This window comes from Poeciliopsis prolifica, unplaced genomic scaffold, assembly GCF_027474105.1.
Source record: "Poeciliopsis prolifica strain line A6 unplaced genomic scaffold, Auburn_PproV2 SCAFFOLD013, whole genome shotgun sequence".
Classification (NCBI taxonomy): Eukaryota; Metazoa; Chordata; class Actinopteri; order Cyprinodontiformes; family Poeciliidae; genus Poeciliopsis; species Poeciliopsis prolifica.
This window is the reverse complement of record NW_026562388.1, coordinates 13,080,508-13,105,299: the sequence shown is the minus strand read 5'-3', so window position 1 is coordinate 13,105,299 and position 24,792 is coordinate 13,080,508. Positions and strand designations below refer to the sequence as shown.

The 24,792-nt window shown below is 40.1% G+C and overlaps 2 protein-coding genes across 5 annotated transcripts; one reads left to right on the top strand and one right to left on the bottom strand.

Moving 5' to 3' along the window:
* Positions 1 to 3,801: 3,801 nt before the first annotated feature.
* On the bottom strand, positions 3,802 to 17,754 carry setd3 (SET domain containing 3, actin histidine methyltransferase). 4 transcript variants are annotated; one of them, XM_055038961.1, is made up of 14 exons: positions 17,596 to 17,634; positions 15,590 to 15,797; positions 14,580 to 14,718; positions 14,406 to 14,498; positions 14,176 to 14,324; positions 14,001 to 14,073; positions 13,265 to 13,521; positions 9,831 to 9,889; positions 9,600 to 9,714; positions 8,704 to 8,778; positions 8,315 to 8,481; positions 7,079 to 7,164; positions 6,142 to 6,302; positions 3,802 to 5,109 (listed from the first exon to the last, which is right to left on the bottom strand). In XM_055038961.1, exons 3-14 carry the CDS (start codon positions 14,680 to 14,682, stop codon positions 4,681 to 4,683), a joined length of 1,767 nt encoding a protein of 588 aa, XP_054894936.1. In that variant the 5' UTR covers positions 14,683 to 14,718; positions 15,590 to 15,797; positions 17,596 to 17,634; the 3' UTR covers positions 3,802 to 4,680. The 4 variants fall into 4 exon arrangements, with proteins under 4 accessions (XP_054894936.1, XP_054894935.1, XP_054894937.1 ...); XM_055038960.1 differs by lacking the exon at positions 15,590 to 15,797 and having other exon boundaries at positions 17,596 to 17,754; XM_055038962.1 differs by lacking the exons at positions 15,590 to 15,797; positions 17,596 to 17,634 and adding an exon at positions 17,303 to 17,587.
* A 603-nt stretch (positions 17,755 to 18,357) lies between these two features.
* Positions 18,358 to 24,014, top strand: LOC129365632 (protein YIPF7-like). Its single transcript, XM_055038967.1, has 6 exons — positions 18,358 to 18,553; positions 18,756 to 18,868; positions 19,197 to 19,321; positions 19,950 to 20,095; positions 20,175 to 20,356; positions 20,459 to 24,014. The coding sequence occupies exons 2-6, from the start codon at positions 18,777 to 18,779 to the stop codon at positions 20,619 to 20,621; spliced, it is 708 nt and encodes a 235-aa protein (XP_054894942.1). The 5' UTR covers positions 18,358 to 18,553; positions 18,756 to 18,776; the 3' UTR covers positions 20,622 to 24,014.
* The last annotated feature ends 778 nt before the right edge of the window (positions 24,015 to 24,792 follow it).

The window sequence follows — 24,792 nt, the reverse complement described above, 5'->3', positions numbered from 1 at the left end:
TAGTCAAAACTGTAGAAGTGCAAACATTTGTGCTAGTTTGTTTATATATAAATGAAACCCTAATGACGCCTTACTATGAGAACTGGTAATAAGACATAGAAATCTCTGGTTCACAGGGAAGCTGTTTTCAATCAAGCTGAGCTGATTTTGTGGCTGTTGGTCAACATAGTGATGTGCTGATGCTACCTGCAGTGTATTCCCCATGGCCGCCAGTTGTCCTCAGGCCTCCATCAGCTCTAACAAATGAGCCTCTCTGCTGGGCAGGTGGCTGCGCCTCCACCACCTCCTCCTGCTGCTGCTGAGAAATGATTCTGGAAGGGTTAACCCCCTCTCCCCCTTCCAGCTCTCTCTCCCCCTCCGCCTGCCCCTGACTTTCCTCGCCTCCATCCACCACCCCAATCCACCCCACCCATCCTCCATCTCCCCACATCCATTTGCAAATGATCCGGCTTGTCTGCATATTGTCACTTGCAGCCGGCCTGGCCATTCATCACCTGTCAGCGACTCCCAGCGCCCTCCACACTTAATTGTTCCCTCTCTGACCTGCAGAATAGAGAGTGATGTTTCTGCTCCATGAGAGGAGAAAGAAAGAAGGAAAGAAAAATGCAAGAAAGAAAAAAAAATCATGGTCAGTCTTCATTTTTCTGTTTCTAGGTCGCATCAGAAGAACATACTTATGCATGCAGGATTTATGGCTGTCATCGTCCAGTTTCCCTTTTCCTTATGTTCTTTCCGTCATTGCATGTCCTCGTCTTCATTCTGTTTGTACTGTCCAGTTATAGCTCAATATTTAGTAACTTTACATTAACTTTAATCCAGCTGACTGAAAAAAACAAAACAAAACAAACAAAAAAAACGGTAAATAACCCATTTTATTCCCTTTCGGGCAGTGTCTCATTTTTCAAAGTACCAGCGACATTTAGCCTCTTCAGACATCATCTATGATACAGGTAGTTCAAAAAATAAAGTTGGAGCTGCAAAGAGGTTATCCAAATTTAAATCAGAAGGATTTCAAAGTATGTAGAATGTTTGTGTCTTAAATGGAACCTTGTGAAAGTAAAAGCTCCATTTATATGGACTCTTTGTTGAAGAATGAACTCTGTCGCAAAGTTTTGTGAAATGGCAGCCTACCTGAATCTGATTTTAAGCAAACCAAAGCAAATATTAAATAAGCAAACATTCCCAGAAACAATCCTCAACCCTGAGAACCTTTACAGAACAGTTGAAGCTGGGTAAAATTAAGGTATATGTAAACAATAAGCCTCATAGAACGAGATTCTCCAGCAGGTAGTTCTGAGAAAAGCGAAAAGCAGGTAAATAAATAATTTTTAACAGAAAAGTGTCATTTCCACCTGAAGGTATAAATGACTTGCACTCTAAAGTGGGGCAGTTAAGGCATATAGTAGGATAGACTGATGGATCAATAGAAAAGGGCAGAAACAGAAATGGTAAAATGTAACATTTCCTTATTTTAGTAAAGATAAAGTCGTGGATCATGAGCTTTAGGTTACGACTGAACAAATAAGGTTGAAAATACATTAACTTGGATGAGCTTCCATGGATGGATGGATCAAATGGGGACATTGTCTAATTTACATGGTATGATTGTCCCAAAGGACAAAAAAAACATTGCACCACAGGTTTTAGTAAATGAGGTAAAAGACCACCATTCTTACATGGCACTGAGAAGCCAACCCACTTCATCACCATCATTCTGACATGGAAACTTTATCTGTCAGTTGTCTTTAAGTCTTCATTTGTCACACTCTCCATCCCTTAAGCCAGGCCAGCTCTCCCATCCATTCACCTTCTGAATAATAAAAAGATGTTTCCATTATGAGACCCCTGTAGCGTTACATCACAGTCAGTCATTTTCCACAGAGGAGAGGAAGATCTGGGACATTTTTTTATAAGCATGGGGAGCAAAAATGCTTATCTATCTGGGTAGTGATAAATCATTTTAAAAACTTATATGTAAATCCACAACATATCTATTAGTTTGAGGTACTTAGGAGGCAAAGAAATTACCAATTGTGTCCAGATGACCAAACCGTATTTTATCAAAAAACTCATGGTCACCCTGATTTTCTACCAACAAACAGGAACCAGCTTAGAAATGAAGCTTAGGAGGCAAAATAACACAAAAACAAAGATGGGAACACAGCTCTGTCCATAATTTGACCTGTAAATACCCACCATCCCTGCAGTGTGCTCCCACAGCGAGCTGGACCGACCTGGCTGAGGCTGCTGATTGGCAGTTTATAATTCATACCCAAGGATTTGTTGGGATTGCTGTTCCCAGGTCTGTTCGTTCCACTGACACAGTGAGCACTAACAATAGTGGACAAGCCTTGCTCTCTGCTGCCCATCATAGTGCCCATTATAATAATATATTCAAGGATTAAAGGGCTTTTATCTTTGGCAGCCATGAATTATAAATAATGCACTTCAAAATTTAATTGCTCTGAATTAAATGATTCAAGATAATGTTTCTTTTATAAATTTCTAATAGGGCCAGAGGGCAGGAGATGGGAAAATACACTCAAACCATTTTTTTTGCCCAGCAGAAGGTGAAAAAGAACAATAGATGGATGAAGACTTTGTATCATAGAAGAAAAGGTAAAAACAACACTTGAGGAATAAAAAAATATGACTGTTAAATCTTTTGATTTCTGGACTGGTATTGCTCTTTTGGAATAATAAAGAGAGATAGGATCTGATTAAAAAAAAAAATAATAATAGCATCATCCGCTGAAATTACGTTACACGAAAATTTCATAGCCCTCTAAATAAGTTTTAAAATTGAATGAAAAAGAGTGTTGATTTATTGTTGAAGTGCTCTGGGCATTGTCATAAAACATAAGAACCCTCACATAAAGCTTAACACCAAACACCAAGAAATATAAAAGAATATTTAACAAAGTCACTCTTTTTTTTAAATCATATGGATGTTTTCTTTGGGTGACCTCCTTTTCCAGATTAAAATTGAAAGTCGAGTATCTTACCTTTATTTCATACGACGTCCAATCACCTTCTACACGAATGTCTTGTCATTCTGTTTAAAAAAAAAAAAGTTTGTTTCTAGTTTTCTTCATTTACATAAAATCTGCCAGAATGGCCTAAAAAGATTCTGTTCCTTATGTATCCCCCCCGACTGTTTTCAAACTTTTTCAATGCATGGAACACCTGTTGCTCGTTTTGTCTATGGGGCTCAGCACTGCCTCCTGTCAGTGAGGCACGGTACTTTCCTTATCATGCGCATAATGGTGATCAGAAAGACTAAATATGTTACACTCATTCATTTAATATATAAAGCAGACCGTGGAACGCGAACACACATAGAAAATGTGTAATTAAATAAGTACATTGACAACATAAAGACACAGCACTGGGCATGCGCTAATTGCCTGCTTCATTCACGTGTGATACTGCGCCCCTTTAGGTGAGGCAAAGCACTGCACTACTTTTTCTCGGTCTTTCCGAGTATTTCAAACAACCGCGGGTGGTTCTTATCCTCTGAGCTCGGGTCCTCTACCAGAGGCCTGGGAGCTTGAGGGTCCTGCGCAGTATCTGGACTGAGATGTCTGATGTTGTTCCTGGGATCTGTTGTAGCCACTGCTCCAGTTTGGGGGTTACTGCCCCGAGGGCCCCGATGACCACAGGCACCACTGTGGTCTTCACCTTCCAGGCCCTCTCCAGTTCCTCCCTGAGGCCCTGGTATTTCTCATGCTCCTTTTTTCTGATGTTGCAGGAAATTTGAGGTTAGATTTTTTTTATACACTATTTACCACAAGTATACAGTATCTTTGGCATTTTTGCTCTTTAATAGTGTAATGTGTCGAACAGACCCCGCTGTGTATAAATCCACACAATTTTAAGAACATGGTAAACCACCTCAGTCTCTTTACCTTTTCCTTCAGATTATTATTGTGGCCTATCAGGTCTTCAAACAGAGGAATATCTTGCTCACTTTAACAATGAACACAAAGCGTAAGATAAACAGAACAAGTGTTTCCTTGGGTTTTTTAACCATCATGCTGAAATGAAAAAAAGGAAACTTCCAACAGGGAAAACAACACATTTTTGTTTCTCACTGAATCCTCAGTGCTGTTTATGGCTTCATGAAAAAGATAATACAGTGATAATTCCTACTGGATCACCACTGCAACTTTACACTTGATACATTCAAAAAGCTTTATAACAGATGTCACATGAAGTATATCTTCCATTTCAGTCCGAAACAACTGTCAACAAATGAGTTGGTTAAACCAAAACTAGGAAGGGCAGTGATGGTGGTTGCTCATAAACAACCAGGCAATGATTGTCAACTGAAAACAAAAAACACATACACACAGAGCCAAACCGCTGTGATAAAGCAGCTAAATCGCTAAACAGGAGAGGTTCTTGTTCTGTAAAAATAACATCCACATAAGATAACAAGCCACCTGTTTTTTTTCATCTCTAACAGTCTTTTCATGACTTTCTTAATGTTTCAAACTGAAATCAAAGTGGATTTCAATCCGAACCTCTCCTGAAACAAGGCCGAGAGAGTTCAGCAGGAAGTCACGCTGGATGAACATAAAGTTCTTTTTTGTTTTTCTTGACAGCTTCTACATTTCTTATCCATTTAGAGGCTCAAAATAAATAAATGGGATGAGCTATGGCAGTGAAGGGACCGAGTTATTCACTGTTCTCTTTGGGGATGTCTTCAGTTCGATTGGCACTCAGTTCAGGTGCTTGTGTCTGACCCATCCGCTCTGAAGCAACATCTCTGTTGACCTGCTGAATCTTCTCCGTTCCAAAGCTCACTTTTTCCCCATTAAGAAGGGGCTCCCCCTCCTGGAGCCCATCTCCTTCCTCCACCTCCTCCAACTTGCGCAGGATAATGGGAAGCTTTGCATCGGTGTCACTGTTTTCCAACAGAGCGATGTCGCTCTCCTCAAAGTGTGGCAATGGAGCGCCTTCCTCCAGCTTCTTTTGGAAGTTGAGTCGTTTGTCCCGACCGCTTGCTGACACTTTCTCCAGGATCTCCTTCTCAGTCAGGCGGAGCTGGACAGCCAAACGGGAGTGGAGAGAGAGATCTGGTTTCTCCAAAAAAGACCGGTCATCCTGGAAGACCGAATAGGAACAGGATTAACTCAATCATCAATTCAACTTCACATATTCAACTCATGAAAACTGATCTGAATGACCAACCTTCTCCACATGAGGAGAACTTTAGGAACTTCAGAGGAGAACTTCTGAACTTTATGGGTAAATCAACAAGTAAACCTGACTGGATGAACTCATCATTTGTTCCAACACTTTGAGTTCCTGGCTAAGGCTGAAGTAGAATTTAGTTTTGGTTTGTTTCTGTATAACTGAAGTAAAGTTTTAACTTCTTTAAGACTTCTTTAGAACCTGCAGGCAGTATGCTCTACTGCAAAGTTTTAAAGAGCTGCAGGCGGGCGAGCTTAAGGCCAAACGCAGCAGGTGGTGACAGAATTGTCTAAGTTAATTTACAACTTGTCTCTCAGGTCACACAGAGGAAAAAGAACAATATGCAAAGATGTAATTCACTTTACTTGTGAGACATTTGACTTTGTTGTATGTAAGAGTTGCAGTTACTTTCTATTGAAGGTTACATAATGACATTTTTTGGCTTGTCTGCAAAACACTATTTGGAAAACCATGACTGTAGACACCATGTCCATAGTGAGTTGTCTCTAGTTATGCTGCCAGCATTTTAGGCTTGTGGAGGTCAGACTGAGTGCTTCTCCTTGCTCTGCTGCATTCTTATCCTTCTCCCCAATTTTGCATTATTTGCTGTTATTTCAACTTTTAAGTTTATGTCATTCACCTAGTCTGGCCTGTTTAGATGTGACACCTTCCCAGAGGCTGAGCTCCTGCTGCTAACAACTTAACATTGTTCTTCCAAAGAAATATACTTGGCCCTGTCTTTCAGTGTTTAATCCCATCTCTCTCTTAAACAAAGCTATTGTCTGAGCTTCTGTACTGATTAACTATATCTGTTCTCTTTCATCCTTTAAAACCTCCTAATTCTCAGAACTTAGCTTTTGGCCTACATTTCACCCAATTTGTATGCATCACTATTTATGGATCTAAAATTTTTATACTGGTGAATAGCTCATGCTGACTGACCTCTGATGTGGACTTGTAGGTTTTCAACAGGAGAGCAGCTCTGTTTTCCAGGAAAGTCCACAGTTTGATCTCATTCTCCCAGCTGACAGGGAACTCACTGTTTCCCAGGGTGAAGATCTTGTTTATAGCTCCGTCTCCAAGCAGGTAGTCCTTTAGTTCCTCTGGAAGTAGGAGAAAAGACACAACTTCCTGTTAATTCAAGAAAACAACCCAATCCACTCTAACTCAGAAGGCAGCAAGATATTGTATTGCAAGATACAATAAATCTATCTTGCAAACTGACTCCTTCCTAATCCCAGTTTAAATCTGTCTCACTGGGCTCATTCCTCTGGACCTGAATGCTGGGTAACTGCTGGTGGAAGATGAAAGACGAAAACAGCAGTGTCCCAGTTGTGCGAACACACTTCTTTGTCACGTCACATCTGCTAAGATGTGTTGGCACGCTTATATCCATGCAGAGGATGATACTCTCTCACAGACAGCTCCAAACGCAGAACTTTTTTTTTTTTTTTAAATTAACATGAAGCAGAAATGTGAATAATATATCATCCAGGGTCTGGAGTATGAGTTCTGCAATGAAGGAGGCGGCTGCGGCCTTGTGCGACAGGGGATTTATGACATCTCTGCCTTTCTGCATACATGCCAATGAATATTGCAAACCCCACAGTGGATTGCTCCTGCCACACATCTGGTGGCCTGCCTTGATCAATTAACCAACCCGGGAACGGACTGCCGCTGCTCGTCCCCTGCGACTGTTCTTCAGCCCCGTCTCTGTCTCTCGAAGAGGAAACGGTCGCTCGGAGACGATCTCCAGGAAACAGCTGAATATGAGGCACGTTTTATTGGTTGCGAGCAGATTTGCGGCAGTCAGTTAGATGGGTGACGGCCTGCAGCTGTTATTTCACCACATGTTTGTGCACGTGTCTGTTTTTCTTACCTTCTGTCATACAGAAGACTCTCAGGAAGGCCAGGAGCTGAGCTGATATGGGGGGCTCGTTACAGTGTAGAGCAAAGACACAGGAGCTGAAAATAAAATGACATCAGTCAAAAACATAAGCCTGGGATGAGCACAAAACAGCACCAGGGCCCTAAAGGAGAAAGATTTCACTTCACACCAGTGATTATGAACAGAACGTCCGGAGTCGTCCTCTCCTTCAACTGCCTGCAGCTCAGAAGGTCTGTCAACAATAATCCCGAAGGATTACGGTGGATCAAACTTTTTGCTTCCTCTAACTAATGCTTAAAACATGTTGGGTTACTTTGATATGTCTAAAAACATTACTGAGTGGCCACTTCATTAGAGATATCAGTTTAGTAGAACACCACCCTCACATGGCAGAAAATGACATGCCAGCTCAAAGGTTTAAAACATCTAAACAGGGTAAAGATAAGTGAATGAAGTTCAAAGTGAGCCTTAAGAGGTGAAGAAGCGGCTATCATGGTTAGTTGGAGCGACTGCTCTGACAATCTAGTGGACAGATTGCTCTGAGAACACAGAAAAGCAACAGTGGGTGAAATAATTTTAAAATGTAGGGTTGCCTCCATCTCCAAGTTCGAGACAATGGTCTTGACTTGAGTAGGAAAAGGGTAGAGTTAAATGATTATACACAGACCAAACAGATCCTGGCCAATTCCCACTATTTTTTTTAAAATGATCCCTCAGCTCCATCCTCCAGCTCACCAAAGCACCTTATTTTTCTTCCCACAATATCCTACGAGGGAGGATTTGTTGAAAGAGGAGTCTGATGATAGCAGCTACTCAACACTGAATTTAAAAATGATCTGCGAGCAAATCTACCAGCTTAATAAAGTGCTGGTGCAACAAGGGGAATTGTTTCACTTAATTTCTACTGTTCAGATTAAGAGCGTCATCAATAAGAGATTAAAGGCTTCTGATTAAAAATGCAGAGTAGAGAATGCTGCATAAAATTATGGAGCTAATGATAAAATGATTAAGCTTCTCAGTGATGAAAGTATCGGGGCGGATGACTAATTTTTCACTCGTTGGGGTGGGAGGAGAGAAATAAAGTGGATCTGCTGCAACATTTAAGTTATGGCAAAGTGGGGTCTAATTGGATGAAATATCAACCGTTTGACAAGAAGTTGGCGGGGAGCCTGAAGCCCTCTGTGACCCATATTCCAGGTTTTCCAGGTCTAGAAGGGGAGAACTTACGCTGGGATGCCGGCTCGTGCCAGGACTTCAGCTTTCATGGCGTACAGACGTTCACTCTTGCTGACGCCTAGTTTGATCTTCACTCTATCGTGAGCATTGTCTTGGAAGAAGAAGCCGTTGTGGATGACGAACTCCGCATTGGACCGCGTGCCGTAGAAGATATAAATCTACAAGAAGAGAAGGGAAGATTCAGATTCAGCGACATCCATCAGCCACTTTCATCCCAATCCAAAGGATCCTTGAATTGCATTAATAATTAAAGAGAAAAATGTCTGAGAAATTGCTGGGAAAAAATGTCAATTTCTTCAACGTCCAGCTTTGTCATTATGGTGTATTTTTCTAGATTCATTACCAGGACAGAAACCGAAGGCTGGCATGAGTCTCCTTACCTGCTCATTCTCCTTGTAGTCTTGCAGAGCCACACATTCACAGCGATCATCCTCCAGGTTGTAGCCTGTAGTAATCTAGAAGAGAACAACAACTTCCACTTATCCATCCAGTCAATTCAGCATTTACTAAATTCAACTGACACACAAATTCCCCATTCCTCTAATGTATTTGTACTGTTATGGGAATAGCAGTATCTCTGAACTAGTAATTTTAGCCTGCATCTCCAGCTGGATTTAATCCATGGAGCTAGAACTTGGATGTTTTGATGTGAATAAGAAGTATCTAAGCCCAAGGCTTCTACTGAGTTCAGTGTTTGACTTATTACAGTCAGTTGTTTCCTTAAGTATAAAATACAAATGTTTTTTCGCTTTAATGTTGATTCAAGACTTTACACGAGCAAAGAAGTGCAAGAACTGGATCCTATCCTCATTTCTAAATATAACTTGATTAGATTTGCTTTGTGAATTGGCTAAATCGATCTATCTACAAATACATTGATCTATTCACTGGTCCATGTCTTCTTCATGTTGTAAATCTATTTATCCACCATGCATCCGTTTGTCTGTCCATCCATCCAATCCTAGAAATAACTGGGGAAAATATTAACTTGTGGCAATTGACAGACTAAAATGAGATTAAGATCAAGATCAAGACCAAGAACTAGACCAAAAAAATTTGTAGGATTTTGTGGGGGGTTTTTTTTGCGGTGCTATTAGACTTAGACTTAGACTAGACTTAGACTTGTACTTTATTGATCCCTTGGGAAGACTCCCTCAGGAAATTAAAGTTACCAGCAGCTCACAGGCAAAAAAGTGGCACACAGTAAGTATAAAAGGATTAAAAGGATTTGTAATATTTTTTTACAGTTAAAATAATATAAGTGTGTTTTAAATACCAGTCCATTTGTGTGGTTACACATGTCCCACAGGGGGATAAGTGCCAGGGTGACCCGGCTTCCGTCCTCGGTGGGGATCTGGTTCTGGCGTGTCATCACCGACGACACCGCCCACCTGTGGTATAACACAGATGTGGAAGAATTAAATGTTGCTCATTTAGAGTAGGAAGTGATCAGTGAGGAATCTAAAAAGTGGCTTTGCTCCAGTTTACATTAACAACACACACTGACCTGTAGTCATCAAATGTGAAGCTGTCCTTCAGGGGCAGCTTGCTGGCGGCGGGATGAGTCTGGGGATGCAGAAAAGGAAAAAGGGGAAAAAAAAAAAAAACACAAATCAGTCCAAGGAATTTCATTATGCAGGCATGCTGGAGGGGGGCTGCCTGACAGGGAAGCCTAACAAGAAGAACTGGGAGTAGGGGGCCACCACTGGTGTGTGTGTGAAAGTGTGTGTGTGGTCTGTTGGTGCAGCGTGACACTCGACCCCCCACATACATCACTGTCAACTTAATTTGTTGTGGCCAGCAGCCGTCATAAATCTGCCTCATCAATTTGGGGATGAATATGTGTGTGCGTGTTTTTGGAAGAGAGTGTGTGTCCACCAATGTCACTGGTTTCTCCGTTTAAAGCCACAGGCACCACCGGCCAACAGACACACTTACACTGTCCTAGTTTGATGCAGAAAATGAAAATGTAGATTCTGCTGCTAAATGGTTTTGATTTTTATAAAGGTCAGGATAAAAGTGAAAAGCATCCAATAAGGTGTTTTCTTAAAGCTGTAAAATTCTCTTCAGCAAAGAGGTCAGGACTGCATGCAGAATGGTCCAGTAGCAGAGCAGTGGAAGTGATATACATCATATCTCCATGAGGTGGAACCTAAAGGATGTAAAGAAAATATAATAGGGCCAAAAGTGGAACCTTTTAGAACTCCAGATATAAACTAGGGAATTTGAGAATGACGGGTGTCTATCTTAGTGTTGCTCCCTTAAATTCCTCTACCATTCTAGAACAGTTCAGTAATATTCTGCACTGGCTGGGTAGACATATGCAAGTTGCTTTCAATCTTTCCTTAAGGATAATTGACAGTAAATGTGGGAGAAAAACTGGATTTTAATTCAAGTCAAAGTGCTTTGTGAATTGGTTTTCTAATACATATTTTCTAAATATGTATTCTCTGACATATTTAGTGAAAACTTTTGTCATATAACTGAGAATTTCTTGTTATTTGTTTGAATTAGTAAGGTCTCCTTTAATTGCTTTGTAAAGTGTATTTCTACACTTTACTGTTAACATGAACATCACACATACTCTTACACACAGTCTCCAGTTTCTGCCCTCCCCGTTTTGTCCCCAGCTCCTCCTTTCTCATCCCCTTCTTCCTCCTCCTCCTCAGATGACCGGGCTGGAAAATTAGCTTGTCACTTTGGCTTTGAATTGAACTGACCTGAATGTACCTCGTTCTTTTGCTCCCCCACCCCACCTTCTCCTTGCTCTGTATCTGCCCACCGTTGTGGATCTGTGAATGACTGGCTGAACAAACTGATGCATGTTAATGTGCAGACAGAACGACCATCGCTGATATCCCACTAACTGCAGAAACATGTGGCTTTGATCGTCTAAATACTCAAACAAAGTCAAAACTCAGCACCACATGGGCAGCTGGAAATTTTCTACGAGACCATGATTCAGTCTGTCCTGTGTTCATCCAGCACTGTGTGGTTTGGCTCAGCCATAAAACAGGACAGGGCCATCTCTGTACAAGTCTAGGATTAGGAAATGGCCAGCCAAAAATCTCTGCAGACCCCACACATCCTGGATACAAACAGTTCTGACCTTTGTCTTCAAGTCATTACCACAGAATACTATTTTCAAAACCATGCTGCAACATAAGCAGGTTTTTTCCAAAGGACTTTAACGGTCAAAGTGCCCAGATACTGAGCTTGCAATAAACACCATACACATTTGCACTAATTCAACCTAATCTTCTTCCTAGTCTAATATTGTATATATAAATGTTTCCCTTAAAAGAAAACTCTTGAGAGAGAAGTGCAACCGAATTCATACATCTTGTGCGAGAGTGGAAACTTGCTAAGTCTGACGCCAAAGTTAAAATGATTAGCAATTTCAAATGCATGGAGAACAATGCACAACACTCATCCTCAGCTAATTACATTCCTGACAGAGAAGTATGGTGGTTAGATGCTCTGGGGGTGTTTTTTCCAAGCCTGAGAAAGATCCTCAACTTAAACCGTACTGAATTTCTCTAAAGTGATCTGAAAATGACTATCCTTCAGCAATCCCCATCCATTTCGACTGAGCTCAGGATGTCCCGCAAAGAACATGGGGCAAAAGAACGTTCAGATGTACTGCTCCTCAAGTGTCCTCAAAAAGACTGGAGGATGTATGGGCAGCTAAACATGCAACAACTAAGTTCAGATAAAAGGAGCTGAATAACTCTTTAAATCAACATTTTGATTTAAAGTTATTTGATTTCATTTTATTACTTTCAATAAAATTGGAAGTAATTTTATTGAACTGAATACAACTCTTATCACTTTGTTATCATAGAGATGAGATTAGAGAAGATGGTTCCATAAAGGTGGTGGCTTGAACACAAATCATTGTGGATTCAATGTAGGTAAACATCAAGACTAGTTCAGAACATAATACTGCCCTCTGGTGGAAAGAAAAATGATAGAAGCAGCTAACTTTCCTGAAAAAAAAAAAAAAAAAAAAAAAAAAAAAAAAAAAAAACATTCTGAAGACAAAGACCAGGAAGCAAATTCTCTACCTGAAATCAGGAACAATGTATTCAAAAACAAATCTTATAGCTGCCACTTAAGTTTTAGTTTTCAGCAGACAGAAAACGCCAGAAACTCTTTTTGTTGCGACAAGACAAAGCGGACAGCTTCAAAGAGAGAAGCTGTGGAGAATTCTGATGAAAGCCAATTTAGATTAATGAAAAAAAAAAAAAAAAAACAACAGCATAATTTTCTATTAATATTCCACTATCTGTTATCATGGCCTGTGAACTGATATTTCATCAGAAATTCACCGCATATGTGTCTTAAGGCTGCATGAAAGAATAAGATGAGCTCAGTTTCAGGATGTTAAAGAGGATGATTATGAGGAGTTTAGACACAAATTAAAAATATTCCAACATAATTTATCTTCAACCCTGTCGACAGATCAGTCGAACGTAGTCGCCTCAATATGAAGTGTGTGGCTCAATACAAGCCCTATGGTTCCCCCTGCTGGCTGTTGAGTATTATAGGAATAAAATAAATGTCATCCTCAGACCAAAGGTATTTGAGACCAAGTTCTTGGTCTCAGTCTTCACACCAGCCCATCGCTTTATTCATGTCCAACATTATTGACTAGTTTTGTTTCCTAACACAAACTATGTAAAAAAAAAACCAATGCTTTTGTTTTGTTTTTTGTCCAACTACATTTCCAAGTCATTCAAATCAGTTTAATTCAGCAGTTGTTTACTGAGTCTCTAACAAATGGCTTATAGTTTTCCTTCTTTCAGGATGATGTTATTTGTTTTCTGATAAATCAACTGAATGTGTTTCATACAGCCAAATTTAAAACAACCAGTTCTAAACAAGAAAAGCAAAATAAATCTTCAGCTGTGTATAGATGAAGCAATGCTGTCTGGATACCTGCACTAGTTTGTAGAAGTAGGCATACTGCCGTGCAGTGTTCTTGTACTGGCTCAGGACATCCTGCACCGCCTGCGTTCCCAGCAGCAGTTGAACATCATCCTGCTGGTAGTACAGCGGCGTGTCATACTCCTGGGGCAGACTGCGGATGTATGGCAGCCAGAACGAAGAGGGGCTGGCACGCTCGCACAGCAGGTGCAGGGCCAGCGTCACGTTGCCCATGGCCTGCATGATCCGGTCCTGACCATACAGAGGACCTGAGACACACAGTAAGGTCAACAATAAGATCAACAGCCTGGGGTAAACATTTAGGAAATGCTAGCAGAATCAGGTTTTTTATTTTTTAAAACATGAACAAACAATTCAATTGTTGAACTCAGCTACAATGGACATTTTTTAATGTCTGCAGTGTTCATATTGAAATAGATAAATGCAGAATATTTCCTATTTGCAAAAAAAGGAAACAAAAGAGCAGATTCCCCCAGGCCTCAAGTAATGTTTTATCCCAGCTATGCACTGCACATTGAAAATAACTGCAGTGCAGTCATTTTAATAACAAAGATGTTTCACTGCATTTTGTAATCAGTTGATTATAAAATGCAGTGAAACATCTTTGTAACTGCATTTCATAAATGATCCCTGATGTGTGTAAAGAAGATCAAGCTCACTAATTATTAAATTAATTGATGAATTGCATATTGAGGCAGGTTTACTCTACTGTACTTCTAACTCTTACCAAGCAGAGAGTTTTGGGCTGATTCCACCGTCATCAACATCTTCCTTGGAATCCAGAGGAACAGCTCTTCTGCCTTTAGACACACACAAACACACCAGAAAGAGTAAAAAAGGAAACTTCTGCCTTTATTTTATTGATTAAACATTTAGCTGACAAATTGATTTTGAATTCACACCTTAATGTCTCTGGTGGCTCGCAGGCCGTACCCTTCAGAACCAAAATTTGTCACTGTGAAGCCGTCACAGGATGCCCCGTTCTCCTGAGCCCAGCACATCAGATCAGGGAAGTAGTCCTCCCTGTTGCCATCAAATACCGTTGACAAACCTGAACACACAAAAACAGAAAATGAGTCACATTTATCACCTGGAAAGAAATGTGTTTAGGAGATGTTGAGTCCAGTCTGACCCTTCTGTTTCTTTCTGATCTTCTCCACCAAACCTCTGATCTGGATGTACTCCTCCCACTCTTTACCAGCAGAGGTTGCTGCACTACTGCATTCTGGGAAAACAAGTTTCAAACTGTTATGATTAAACAGTTTGTTAATGAGCAAAGGAGTGAAAGGTCAAAGGGTTAACATACTCTGCAGCAGTTCAGAGATGAGGTTCATCAACTCCTTCGGGGAAACTACAGTGTTGGCTCCAGAGCCTGACTTCTGAGTCTTCACCCGACTCTTCTTTCCCATGGTGCTGGATATACAACTGGACAACCGGACACGGCGCTGCCACACAGCAGAAGATCACATTAACAGGTCTGTTTAAATCTTAGACTATGTTCAAGAAAAACTGTTGAGAGAATAAAAAGTAAGGACAGTTAAACCAGTAATTATTGTATAACTGAAAAAAGGGGAAGGAGACAGGGTTTCTTCAGATTCTTTGCAAGACTGACTGCTACCACAGATCTTCCTGCCCAGTGTCACCATGCATAACAATTCTTTGATGATGCTTGGATGATAAGAGTAACAATATTTAATTTCATTTTAGGATAAATAAAGTATTTTTGAAATTAATTGAATTTCGAGCTATGATGCAGTCATAAGAAGTAAGGAAAAGGGCAACTCAGGGCAATTGATATATTATATCCAACCCTGTACGGTGCAGAACATTCAGACAGTAAGCCTAAGATGAATATCCATAACATCCGTTTCCTCAGACAGCACAGCACCTAAAATAATCATCACTGCAATCCCATTACAGATCTTTGTTGGAAAACCAGGAGCAAAGCAGAAAAGGTGCATCTGATCTGTTACAGCAACCAGTGGCAGAGCTAGACTTTTTTTCAAGGGGTGGCCAAAGGGTGAGCAAGGCTTTATCAGAGGGGTCCATATACAAATGATGAACGAAAGGAAACAAATAGAAAAAAAATACAGAATATGACCAAAAACAAATTCTCAAAAATAAATAAATAAACTGGTGCTTCTGGTGTGCAATAGGTTGTGCTGGTGGGGGCAGTTCAGTGCCATTTCCTTCTGCTTCACTGTCTTCCTCCCCAGAGTCTGACTCTGAATCTGTATCACCCTCATCTCTCTCTGGAACTTAATTGGAAATGCATAAACAGACACAATAAAAAAATGCAAAAAGCATCATGCTAACCTTTAGAATTAGGCTTATTGGATTGTAATACTTAATAACTCTCTGTCACAGCCTCTAACCCGCTGGTGATACACTTGGGCCTGGAGTCTCCTGGCTGGATTCTCCAGGTTGGTCACTGCTGCAGGGTTCTGTCTGGTCCTGGTCTGGTCCTGGTTTTTGCCTCTTTAAGAAGAACTGGGAGATATTCCCTTTTCTCTTCATTTGGGCTCTACACAAAATAAGACAGCCTGGTATTTACACTCCATGACTGTTTTGCAGAGACAACACTATTTTAACTATTATTTGAACTATAGTTTTTAGTTTCCTGTAGCTAGCTAAAATACTAAATTAAAAATGCATTAATTAAAATTAATCAATATAACTAGTTAGGTTATAATTCAAAGCTTTCATATGACATAGCCTACTTACATTTCAGTTATTATAAAACTTAATGGTTTTTCACATATTCTTACCACACACATTTCAAGCAAGAGCTGGGAGATATAAAACATTACAGGGCAGCATGTGCACTAAAACATATGTTAAAAGAATCTGTCTAAAACACGACCTACCAGCACTAGCATGGCTAATATAATAAACGAGGCACCAAGCAGCGGTACACAACCATTTTTTTTTTTTTCTTTTTAGAAATGTATGACAAGTGCCGCCTCTCATTAGGAAGGTAACAGCGGTTACCGCTGAGCGGTAAAATGTTGTAAATACCTGCAAAACTCCTCCACGGTGTAACTCTAAAGCCGTTGATGTGTTTTTGAACAAGCAGGAACCAACATGTCAGTTTAACCAATGAACAGCGTCGGGCATCGAGCTGCCTTCAGGGACAGTCGGAAATTACAGTTTTCCTGGCAAATCTTTGCCGATCTCATAAGTATTATATTTTAAAATGACCATTTCCAGTGGGGTGGCACTAGGGGTGGCCAGGGTTCTGTTGCCACCCCTCTGGCTCCGCCACTGACAGCAACAAGTCCTTTCAGCCAGGTTGTCTGAACATATTGGGTTGCATCACCCTTGTGAAAACTCAGCATCTTTCCTACACAAGTTCCTAAAGGATTGTTGATAATGAGGAGGTTTCTGTCATTGGGCGATTCAGTCACTAATAGAAAAAGTTGGCGAATCTGAATGAAAATTGTATCTGGAACTTTGTGTGGATTGATATAGTCAGTTTAAGATTTTGGAGCAAGAATGAAAACATTGTTAAGTAGGAAGACGTTGAGAGAAAATAAACTCAAATGAAATGAATCATCCAATTGATAGTTATTAATAAAATACATGAAACATCTTGTGTTTAATTTCTTAATTTCTACTTTTTCACACTACTTCAAATTCCTCTAGTGTGTAAACTAAGTGAATTAGGGGAACATTCTGGAACTCTGACCGATTGTAAACTTATGTAAATTTCTTGACACAAAATGCCTTGCAAGAAAACTTGACTGGAAATAGTTGTGCAATCTTATGCAAGAGATCTTATGTCTCAAAGCTGTGCAAAAACCTTAAACCACCTCGTAATTTTGCAAAATGCAAATCAATTGAGTTTCTGATCTCTATTTCAAAATGACTTTTTTCTTCAAAAGTCCATTATTTGATTGTAAACCCTAATAAATGGAGTATGGGTGAGTGTTTAAAGCTGCAGGAAGTTTCCAGCATGGAGGCAAGAAGCTAATGGCGCTGTTAGCTGATTGTTTTCAGTTTTCTGCCAACAAGGAATCCCCAACTAACCTCCAGTTGATTTCAGATTTGTACAGCCACCATGGCAACATTAGCGCCGTCGGAGGAGAGTCCTAACCCGCAGCAGGTCAGGGGAAACGCCCGCAGCTCATTCATCCACTGACCGTTAGCCAGCTAGCTCTTAGCTTCCAAATGTTAGGAGCCGCTCAAACGTAGCTTTAAATGATTTATTGTGGCCCATACAACCCACAGGACGCCTTCAAACTCGCACATGGAGCAGTCCTGCACAGCTGAAAACATACTTCGTGACACCAACCGTTATGGCTAACTCTGCTCGGTCCTACCTGTGGAAGTGACAGCAGCAGCTCCTTTTCTGATCCGGATCCAACGTTGAACGAGCCAAGCTTCTGATTGGACCAGCGTTTCGGGCCCAAAGTAAGCTGAGCTTCTGATTGGAGCAACTGAGACGGTCGACGTCAAACAGAATGGGCTGCTAGCTTTCTGATTGGTTAGTAAAGCAACTACGCTGAACTAGCTTGGAAAGATGCATTTGCTGGAGCACAAACTCGAATATTTCCCCTTTCCTCAGACTAACAACTCAAAAAAAAAAAAAAAAAAAAAACTTTTCTTGCGTTTATATATGTGTTCCTTCGCTCACTAGTCTTTGTAGAGCAATAAACTAAACTCAACGGAAAGAAACTGAATATAATTATTTCTACATACCCGTTCCCAAAATACATGAAACGCAACAGTGCATGAAGGTTTTAAAAGTCCCGCCTGTTACTCGTTCCTATTGGATGCTCGCTTTTAGTAGAATAAACTGCACCATAAATGGTAATTTGTCTACTAATGTGATTGGCTAAATGGCAAACAAGCTAAAAAAGATGTGTTTACTGCAACGAAGATATATATTATTACTGTGTGGAAAAAGTAAAAGAAAGTACACATACATATAATAATAATAATAATAAAAATTGTATGGTTTTCAGTTAGAATGCTTAGTCATTTTTGTGCAGTCCATAGGGGCCAGTATTGAGACTTGCTGAATGCAAATATATGGAATGTATTTTTTTTTACTGATTTATATTCAAATGATGCATATTTTATTCTACAAACACTCCAATCAAGCTTTTACAAAATGGTTCTGGGAGCAAACTGACCAGTTGTCTGTTGTTACACTGTCCAAATATAGTCTGCTATTAATAGTCTAACCTCACAGGCCTTCATGTTTTCTGCCCTGAATCTCTGCAGAGAAGCTGAGAGGAGAACGAGTGCTGGACTTGATTGTTTATAGACCTCTAGGTGAGTTTTTCACAGGAAAAGAAAATAATTGTGTTCTGAGGACATTAACCTTTTCTGATATTTAGCAACCTTAATGCAGCCACAATAAGATCTGACAGAGTTGAACTTAAGAGACTATTTGTTTACTGAGAATTGTAAACATATTGAGGAAAGAGAAACAATAACAAAATCAATTAATGCCTAATATTTATTTCTTTTGTAGTTTATCTCAGCCTTTTGCAGCATGGATGACTTCCAGCAGGTTGAGCAGGACTTCTACCAAACGGGATATTACATAGATGACCAGGGCCGTGCTGTGGCTTATTACGACACTGAGTAAGTGCATCAGTTGGCGATCTGGGTGGTTATTGGAGCTAATCTAACCCAAAGTCACATAAGAACCAAGATATTCATAGGTTAATGCTTCAGTCACGTTCTTCGATACTTAATACTAACAGCTTTATAAATTTTGGCCTCACATTGTTAAAATGTATATAGTCTAGTTAAATATGTAAAAAACAACATAATTTATTGGACCAAAATAACCTGAAAAAAGAAACCTTGTGCAACACTCAAAGAGGTTACATCAATTTTGGATTTTTGTTCTACTTCAAAACATACTTTAAATATAATAACTGATGTTTTTATGATGATGACTATCCAGTAGTGCACAAAATGCAAACAGTATGGATCTTTACATGGAGCAGCAGTATCCTGGAGAGATCTACCAGCCCACCATGCATTCCACTGGAACTGAGTATCTAGAGGAGGAACCTCCACTTCTTGTTGGTAATAGGCATTGTTTTGCATCTAGATTATATGAACAAAAATCTAGTTGATTGAACAGATTTATTTATAGTAAATTGTTGTATATATTGTTGTTGTAATAGTTGTAAAGAGTGGTGCAGTGGGTAGTACTGTTGCCTTACAGCAAGAAGGTCCTGGGTTCGATTCCTGGCCCGGGGTCTTTCTGCACAGAGTTTGCATTTTCTCCCTGTGCATGCATGGGTTCTCTCTGGGTACTACAGCTCCCTCCCACAGTCCAAAAACATAAAACTCTCCCTAGGTGTGTGTGCATGGTTGTTTGTCCTGTCTGTCTTTGTGTTGCCCTGCAACAGACTGGTGACCTGTACAGGGTATCTTGCCCAGAATGTTAGCTGGAGATGGTCACCAGCACCTCCAGATTCCACTAGGAACAAGGGTGTAAGAAAATGGATGGATGGATGGATGGATGGATAGTTGTAAAGACAGTTCAAAATGGTTCATTTGGATGAGAGTGACCCCAACTTAAAACAATATTCCTAATTCTCTAAATAAATCCTATGTTATGGCAGGAACTAGTGACAAATTGCTAAATAACTATAACCATATCTGTGTTATGGTCAACATTTTCTGAAATCGGTGTGCATTTCTCCAGAACTGGGAATTGATTTTGATCATATGTGGCAGAAGACCCTCACAGTTCTAAACCCCTTGAAGCCTGCAGATGGCAGCATTATGAATGAGACAGATCTGACAGGTCCCATCCTCTTCTCCATCGCTCTGGGCATCACTTTAATGATGGTGAGTGTGATTCTTGTGATGCAAAGGTCTCTGCACTTGGAGAGTTGTAGTTCTAACATCTAAACTATTTTTAACATAGGCAGGTAAAGTTCACTTTGGTTATGTGTATGGGATCAGTGCCATTGCCTGCATTGGCATGTACACCCTGCTGAGTCTGATGAGCCCCCTGGGAGTTTCTTATGGTTGTGTGGCTAGTGTCCTGGGATATTGCCTCCTACCCATTGTGGCCCTCTCTGCGTTTGCTGTTTTCTACTCCTTGCAGTAAGGCAGTCTAGTAATTTTGTTTAGACTTCATTTATTTAGGTATTTGAGAATGAAAGCTGAACTTTTGTATTTTAACTTTCATATTTTTTGTTTTCACAGAGGTATTGTGGGAACAGTCCTGGCTCTGATGGCCATTTGTTGGTGCAGTTTCTCAGCCTCCAAGATCTTTATCTCCACCCTGGCAATGCAGGAGCAGCAACTGTTGGTGTTTTACCCTTGTGCTCTGTTGTATGGACTTTTCACACTGCTCACTATCTTTTAACATCCAGTTGATCAAATCCAACTTCTAATTTCCATACAGAGGTCTACTGTCTGTGATTCCTGCATTTTACAAATATCTTTGGAAGTGTGAATGCCATTAGATATTTGCCCTCAAATACAGGAGTAAATGAATGTGGAGATTTTTGTTTTGTTTTTGCCCCAAAACAAGAAAGTCAGTATTTTTTTTTCAAAATGTCTGCACAGTTAAGAGAGAGGCTATTAAAGGGCAATACAAATACGAGAATCTATTAATCCCAGTACAAACATTCAGCAAGCACCAAAGCAGTCATTCTTCTTTGTTGCAGCAGGGGGCGCTAAGCTTCCACATATTGATGAAGTTATGCTGTTGAGTGTACAGAGAACGTGCTTTTTCTTCGCCCTTATCATGTGCAGCAGTGTTTAGAAAGTGTATGGAAACAGGTCGAATTTAAGGTTTTCCGTTGTTTTTTGTGAAGACGTTCCAGCTTAATCAAGTTTGCTTCAGAAATATCTCTAATTAGAATACTCTTCTTGTCGCATTCACTTTGTTGCGCAAGTGTATGTGTTGCATGATCTTACAGGTGTGAATCAGTCAAAAATGAGAAATACTTTAGCTTTCTTTGGGACAAAATGGCACAAAAGATGAAAAATACTACCCATGCTGTTGTTGGTGATAGAGCAAGAGTATCTGTTGTTGACATACAGCTGGATGAAGATACCACTGATATTGAGGTGTGTAAAGAAAACCTGGTATGATCAACAAGAAAATGTATTGATCACAAACATTGACTATTGAGTTTCTTAAAATATGAGATTCAAAAAATAAATGCAACAGTGAGTATCACCAGTTACCAAATCGCTTAAAAGTGCCATTGACTGGACAACAGTTGAAAAAAGTAGAAATGTGACTTAAAATGCTGCAAGTTTATCAAATCTGCTGTAAAGTATGAATTCATCTTATAGGTTTAAACTAAAAGTTCCCATATTTTCTGGAAAACCATCAAAAATTAGACATTTACTGAACTATTAAAATAAATCATTCTCACATCATATCAAAGTTGTATGGAGACATAATTTGACTCTGATGGCTTCAGACTCTGTGATATTCTGCAGACAACTCAGTTGAGGGTTAGAGGGAATAGAGAGAAACAAGGGGAGGCAAGATGTGGAGCTTCATATAGTTTGCTGTGATATTAACAGTGACTAACTTCTAAAGGGTCCCCAGTCAGGCAGCTCTCTATCCATGCACAAGGTCAACCAAATGGGTTGGGTGGGAGAACAGAGAGAAATGTTTGCATTAAAGTCAATTCTGCAGCTTGAGAGGCCTGAGTCCACAACACAAACAAATGAAACAAAATCAGCATTGACAATAAACTCTGAACTTCAGCTGCTGTCCTTTTCAGCCACAACCAAAGATCGAACAATTTGTTCCTATTTATGAACACTTATACTTACATGACCATGTCATGGAGCTGACAGATAAACGATGATGCTAGCACACTCTCATTCCTAATGGCAATTTAGACTGAGTCACTCCTAACAGTCATGTTTTTGGATGTGGGAGGAGGCCAGACTACCCAGAGATAACCAATGTATGCATAGGGATAATGTATGAACACCCCAGGTTGGGATTTGCCTGGGATAAGTTAGGATGTTTAGATGTTTTAAGCCTGTGTATTCTTGACTTAAATTTACTTAGAGGGGGCTTTAAAGGTAAATCTTATTTCCATCAGGCTATTCCATTGGATTATTAAGAGAGTTTCCTCCCGTGCGCCATGACCTAAAGTGTGGTTTTAACCTGAGCCCTAACTCAACCCTTCAATTGATGAATTCCTCTGCTGACCTGTTGTCAAAATACTTGATTCTATATCCTCAATCTGAACTGAGGAAAAGCACACAGTTAGCTGAAGTGATGGCATAAACAACAGCCACGGATTGTGTTTATATTAGTGAGAACAACCTCCCTTCCTTACGGAGGCGATATATGTGAGGGAACATGTGTGCATGTTTGACAGAAAACAGAGGGAAAAGAGAGGACAATCCCACGGTGGGACTGTGAGGAGCAAGCCCGCTCTTTCTTCTCCTAACTGTTTGGATTGGTTAAAGCAAACAAATCCCTCCGGCCAAGCGGTAGGCTCAAGACAAGCACTCCCCGGGCCCCGCACAGTCCTCTCGCTACTTTACACTAAACTCTTCCAGATGATTTATGAGCTCTCTCTTCTTAGAGGCTCTTTGCTGCTCACCTTTCATTCGGCAAAGCTCGGCTGACGGGGATCTGTAAGTTTACTTGGCGCGCTGGAAGCCGTCATTAACCAGGGAGATCTGTTTTAACTCGCGTCCTCCCTGCAGCACTTTATAGTGTTTAAGGATGTAATATGGATTAGCAATGTTTGCTGTACTTCCTGCTTGTACAGTCTGTTGTCTGTAGGTTGAGATGAAACTTGAAGGTTTCATAAGAAGTTTCATCGGTCTTGTGTTTCCCTGTGAATGGCCACACATTCAGGTCCATGAATGATCACAGATGCAACCAAAAGCCATGTCCTTTATTTATAAGGATTTTTACTTCACTGTTTGAACGCAGACATTATCTTTATTTTAAGGTGAATTATCAAGTTAGAGAAGATTTGCACTGTACTACCTCTGTGATGTTACTTTTTTGTGTTTTGTTCTCATTAGTCCTGTCTTTGTTGGATCCCCATATTCCATTATCATCATAAGGATTACTAACCTGTTTCAATTTCTTTGCTTATTCCTGACAGACATTCACTACATTTATGCTGTCACACTAGAGATCCAATTTCCTAAGCCTGTTTTACTACCACCCTAGATAATAAGTTTAATTACTGAAATAAATTATTGGAAGGTGCAATTTTTTTGGTGTGCCACTGTAAAATGATCTATATGTCTACAAAGAAAAGAGGTGTCTCTGGATGAGATGATGAACTCGACTCTCCGCATCAGTGCTGTCCAAAGCCAGTCCTCAAACATTGATCATTTTTTTTCTTTTTTCTTAAATATTTCTTTATTGTAACTCTGGTATAACTGATTTAAGTGGATGGGTTGCTACAAGACCTTTGCAGAACTTGCTGACAACTGACCAGCTGAGTAGGGAATTCATTCATTTGAATCTGCTGGGCTGAATCAAGGACACATTTTAACACGAACCCGGGACCACAATTCACATGATGCTATAGAAGAGGAAAGCCATAGCATGGTTTGAACCACATGTAGTTTGAACATAGTTTTGGGAAAAGGGCCACACCTTAACCACATTTCTAATTAGCAATCTACCCGTACTAAGTTCAACCATCCTTCACTTTCCATTATGTTCGTTCAAACCAACTCTCCCTTATCCCTATTCATCCCATCTTGCTCATCCCTACTTCATATTTTCATTCTTCATCCATTCCTCCTTGTTCAAGATTCCGTCTGCAGTCTGAAGTAAAAGCTACTTCCTGAAGACACCATCCCGACACTGAGATTCCTCTCCCAAGTCTTCATCAATAAGCCTCCCTGTATGACCCATCCACTCGACCCCTTTCTTCAATAAACCTTCAAAATTGTTTTATTGTGTCTTGGTCCTTGCTAGTGAAGGATTATTAACTGCCTGGCTGGCCCTGAGATCAGTCTCAGCCTCAGCCTCACTTTAGAGCTGTGGTTAAGTTCTCTTCATCTTGTATCTCTTTTCTGTTTCTTTTAGTGGTGTCTTCAGTGCAGTTACCTTCTTCAGATCCACCAACTCTAGCAATATTTTCTTACATAAAGCCAAACTGTTGCTAAGTAGTCATCTTCTTTCTTCATAACTAAGTTTTATCAACGCTTTTCAACATTGTACTGTGGGTTCCAAAACCAGATAAATTGTCAGGAACTACAGAGTTTAGTTTCAACACATTGGTCAGTCTAGTTCTTTTAAAAGATAAAATATAAAATAATTATAATATAAGTGTCTAGTGTATATAACAATTATCTTGCAGCAAAAAGGTATTGGTTCAAATCTCAGCTTGTGGTCTTAGAGTTTATCTGTTCTCCCTTTGCCTTTGCATTTGTGGGTTTTCTCCAGGGACCCCAGCTTCCTCCCACAGTCCAAAAACATCACTGTTAGGTTAATTGAAATTTCTAAATTGCCCTTAGGTATGAGTGTGTGTGGTTGTTTGTCTCTGTGTTGTCCTGTAACAGACTGGAAAACTATGTAC

Bases quoted from the DNA above. Each gene is read 5' to 3' on its own strand.
- setd3 (XM_055038960.1), bottom strand. From the start codon at position 14,682: ATGGGAAAGAAGAGTCGGGTGAAGACTCAGAAGTCAGGCTCTGGAGCC. The intron at 14,074-14,175 runs GTGTGAATTCAA...GTGTGTCTAAAG, and splicing joins GAGCCACCAGAGACATTAAG to GCAGAAGAGCTGTTCCTCTG. The intron at 7,165-8,314 runs GTAAGTTCTCCC...TTTTATTTTCAG, and splicing joins GCACGAGCCGGCATCCCAGC to CTCCTGTGTCTTTGCTCTAC.
- LOC129365632 (XM_055038967.1), top strand. From the start codon at position 18,777: ATGGATGACTTCCAGCAGGTTGAGCAGGACTTCTACCAAACGGGATAT. The intron at 19,322-19,949 runs GTAATAGGCATT...GCATTTCTCCAG, and splicing joins GGAACCTCCACTTCTTGTTG to AACTGGGAATTGATTTTGAT. The intron at 20,357-20,458 runs GTAAGGCAGTCT...TTGTTTTCACAG, and splicing joins GCTGTTTTCTACTCCTTGCA to AGGTATTGTGGGAACAGTCC.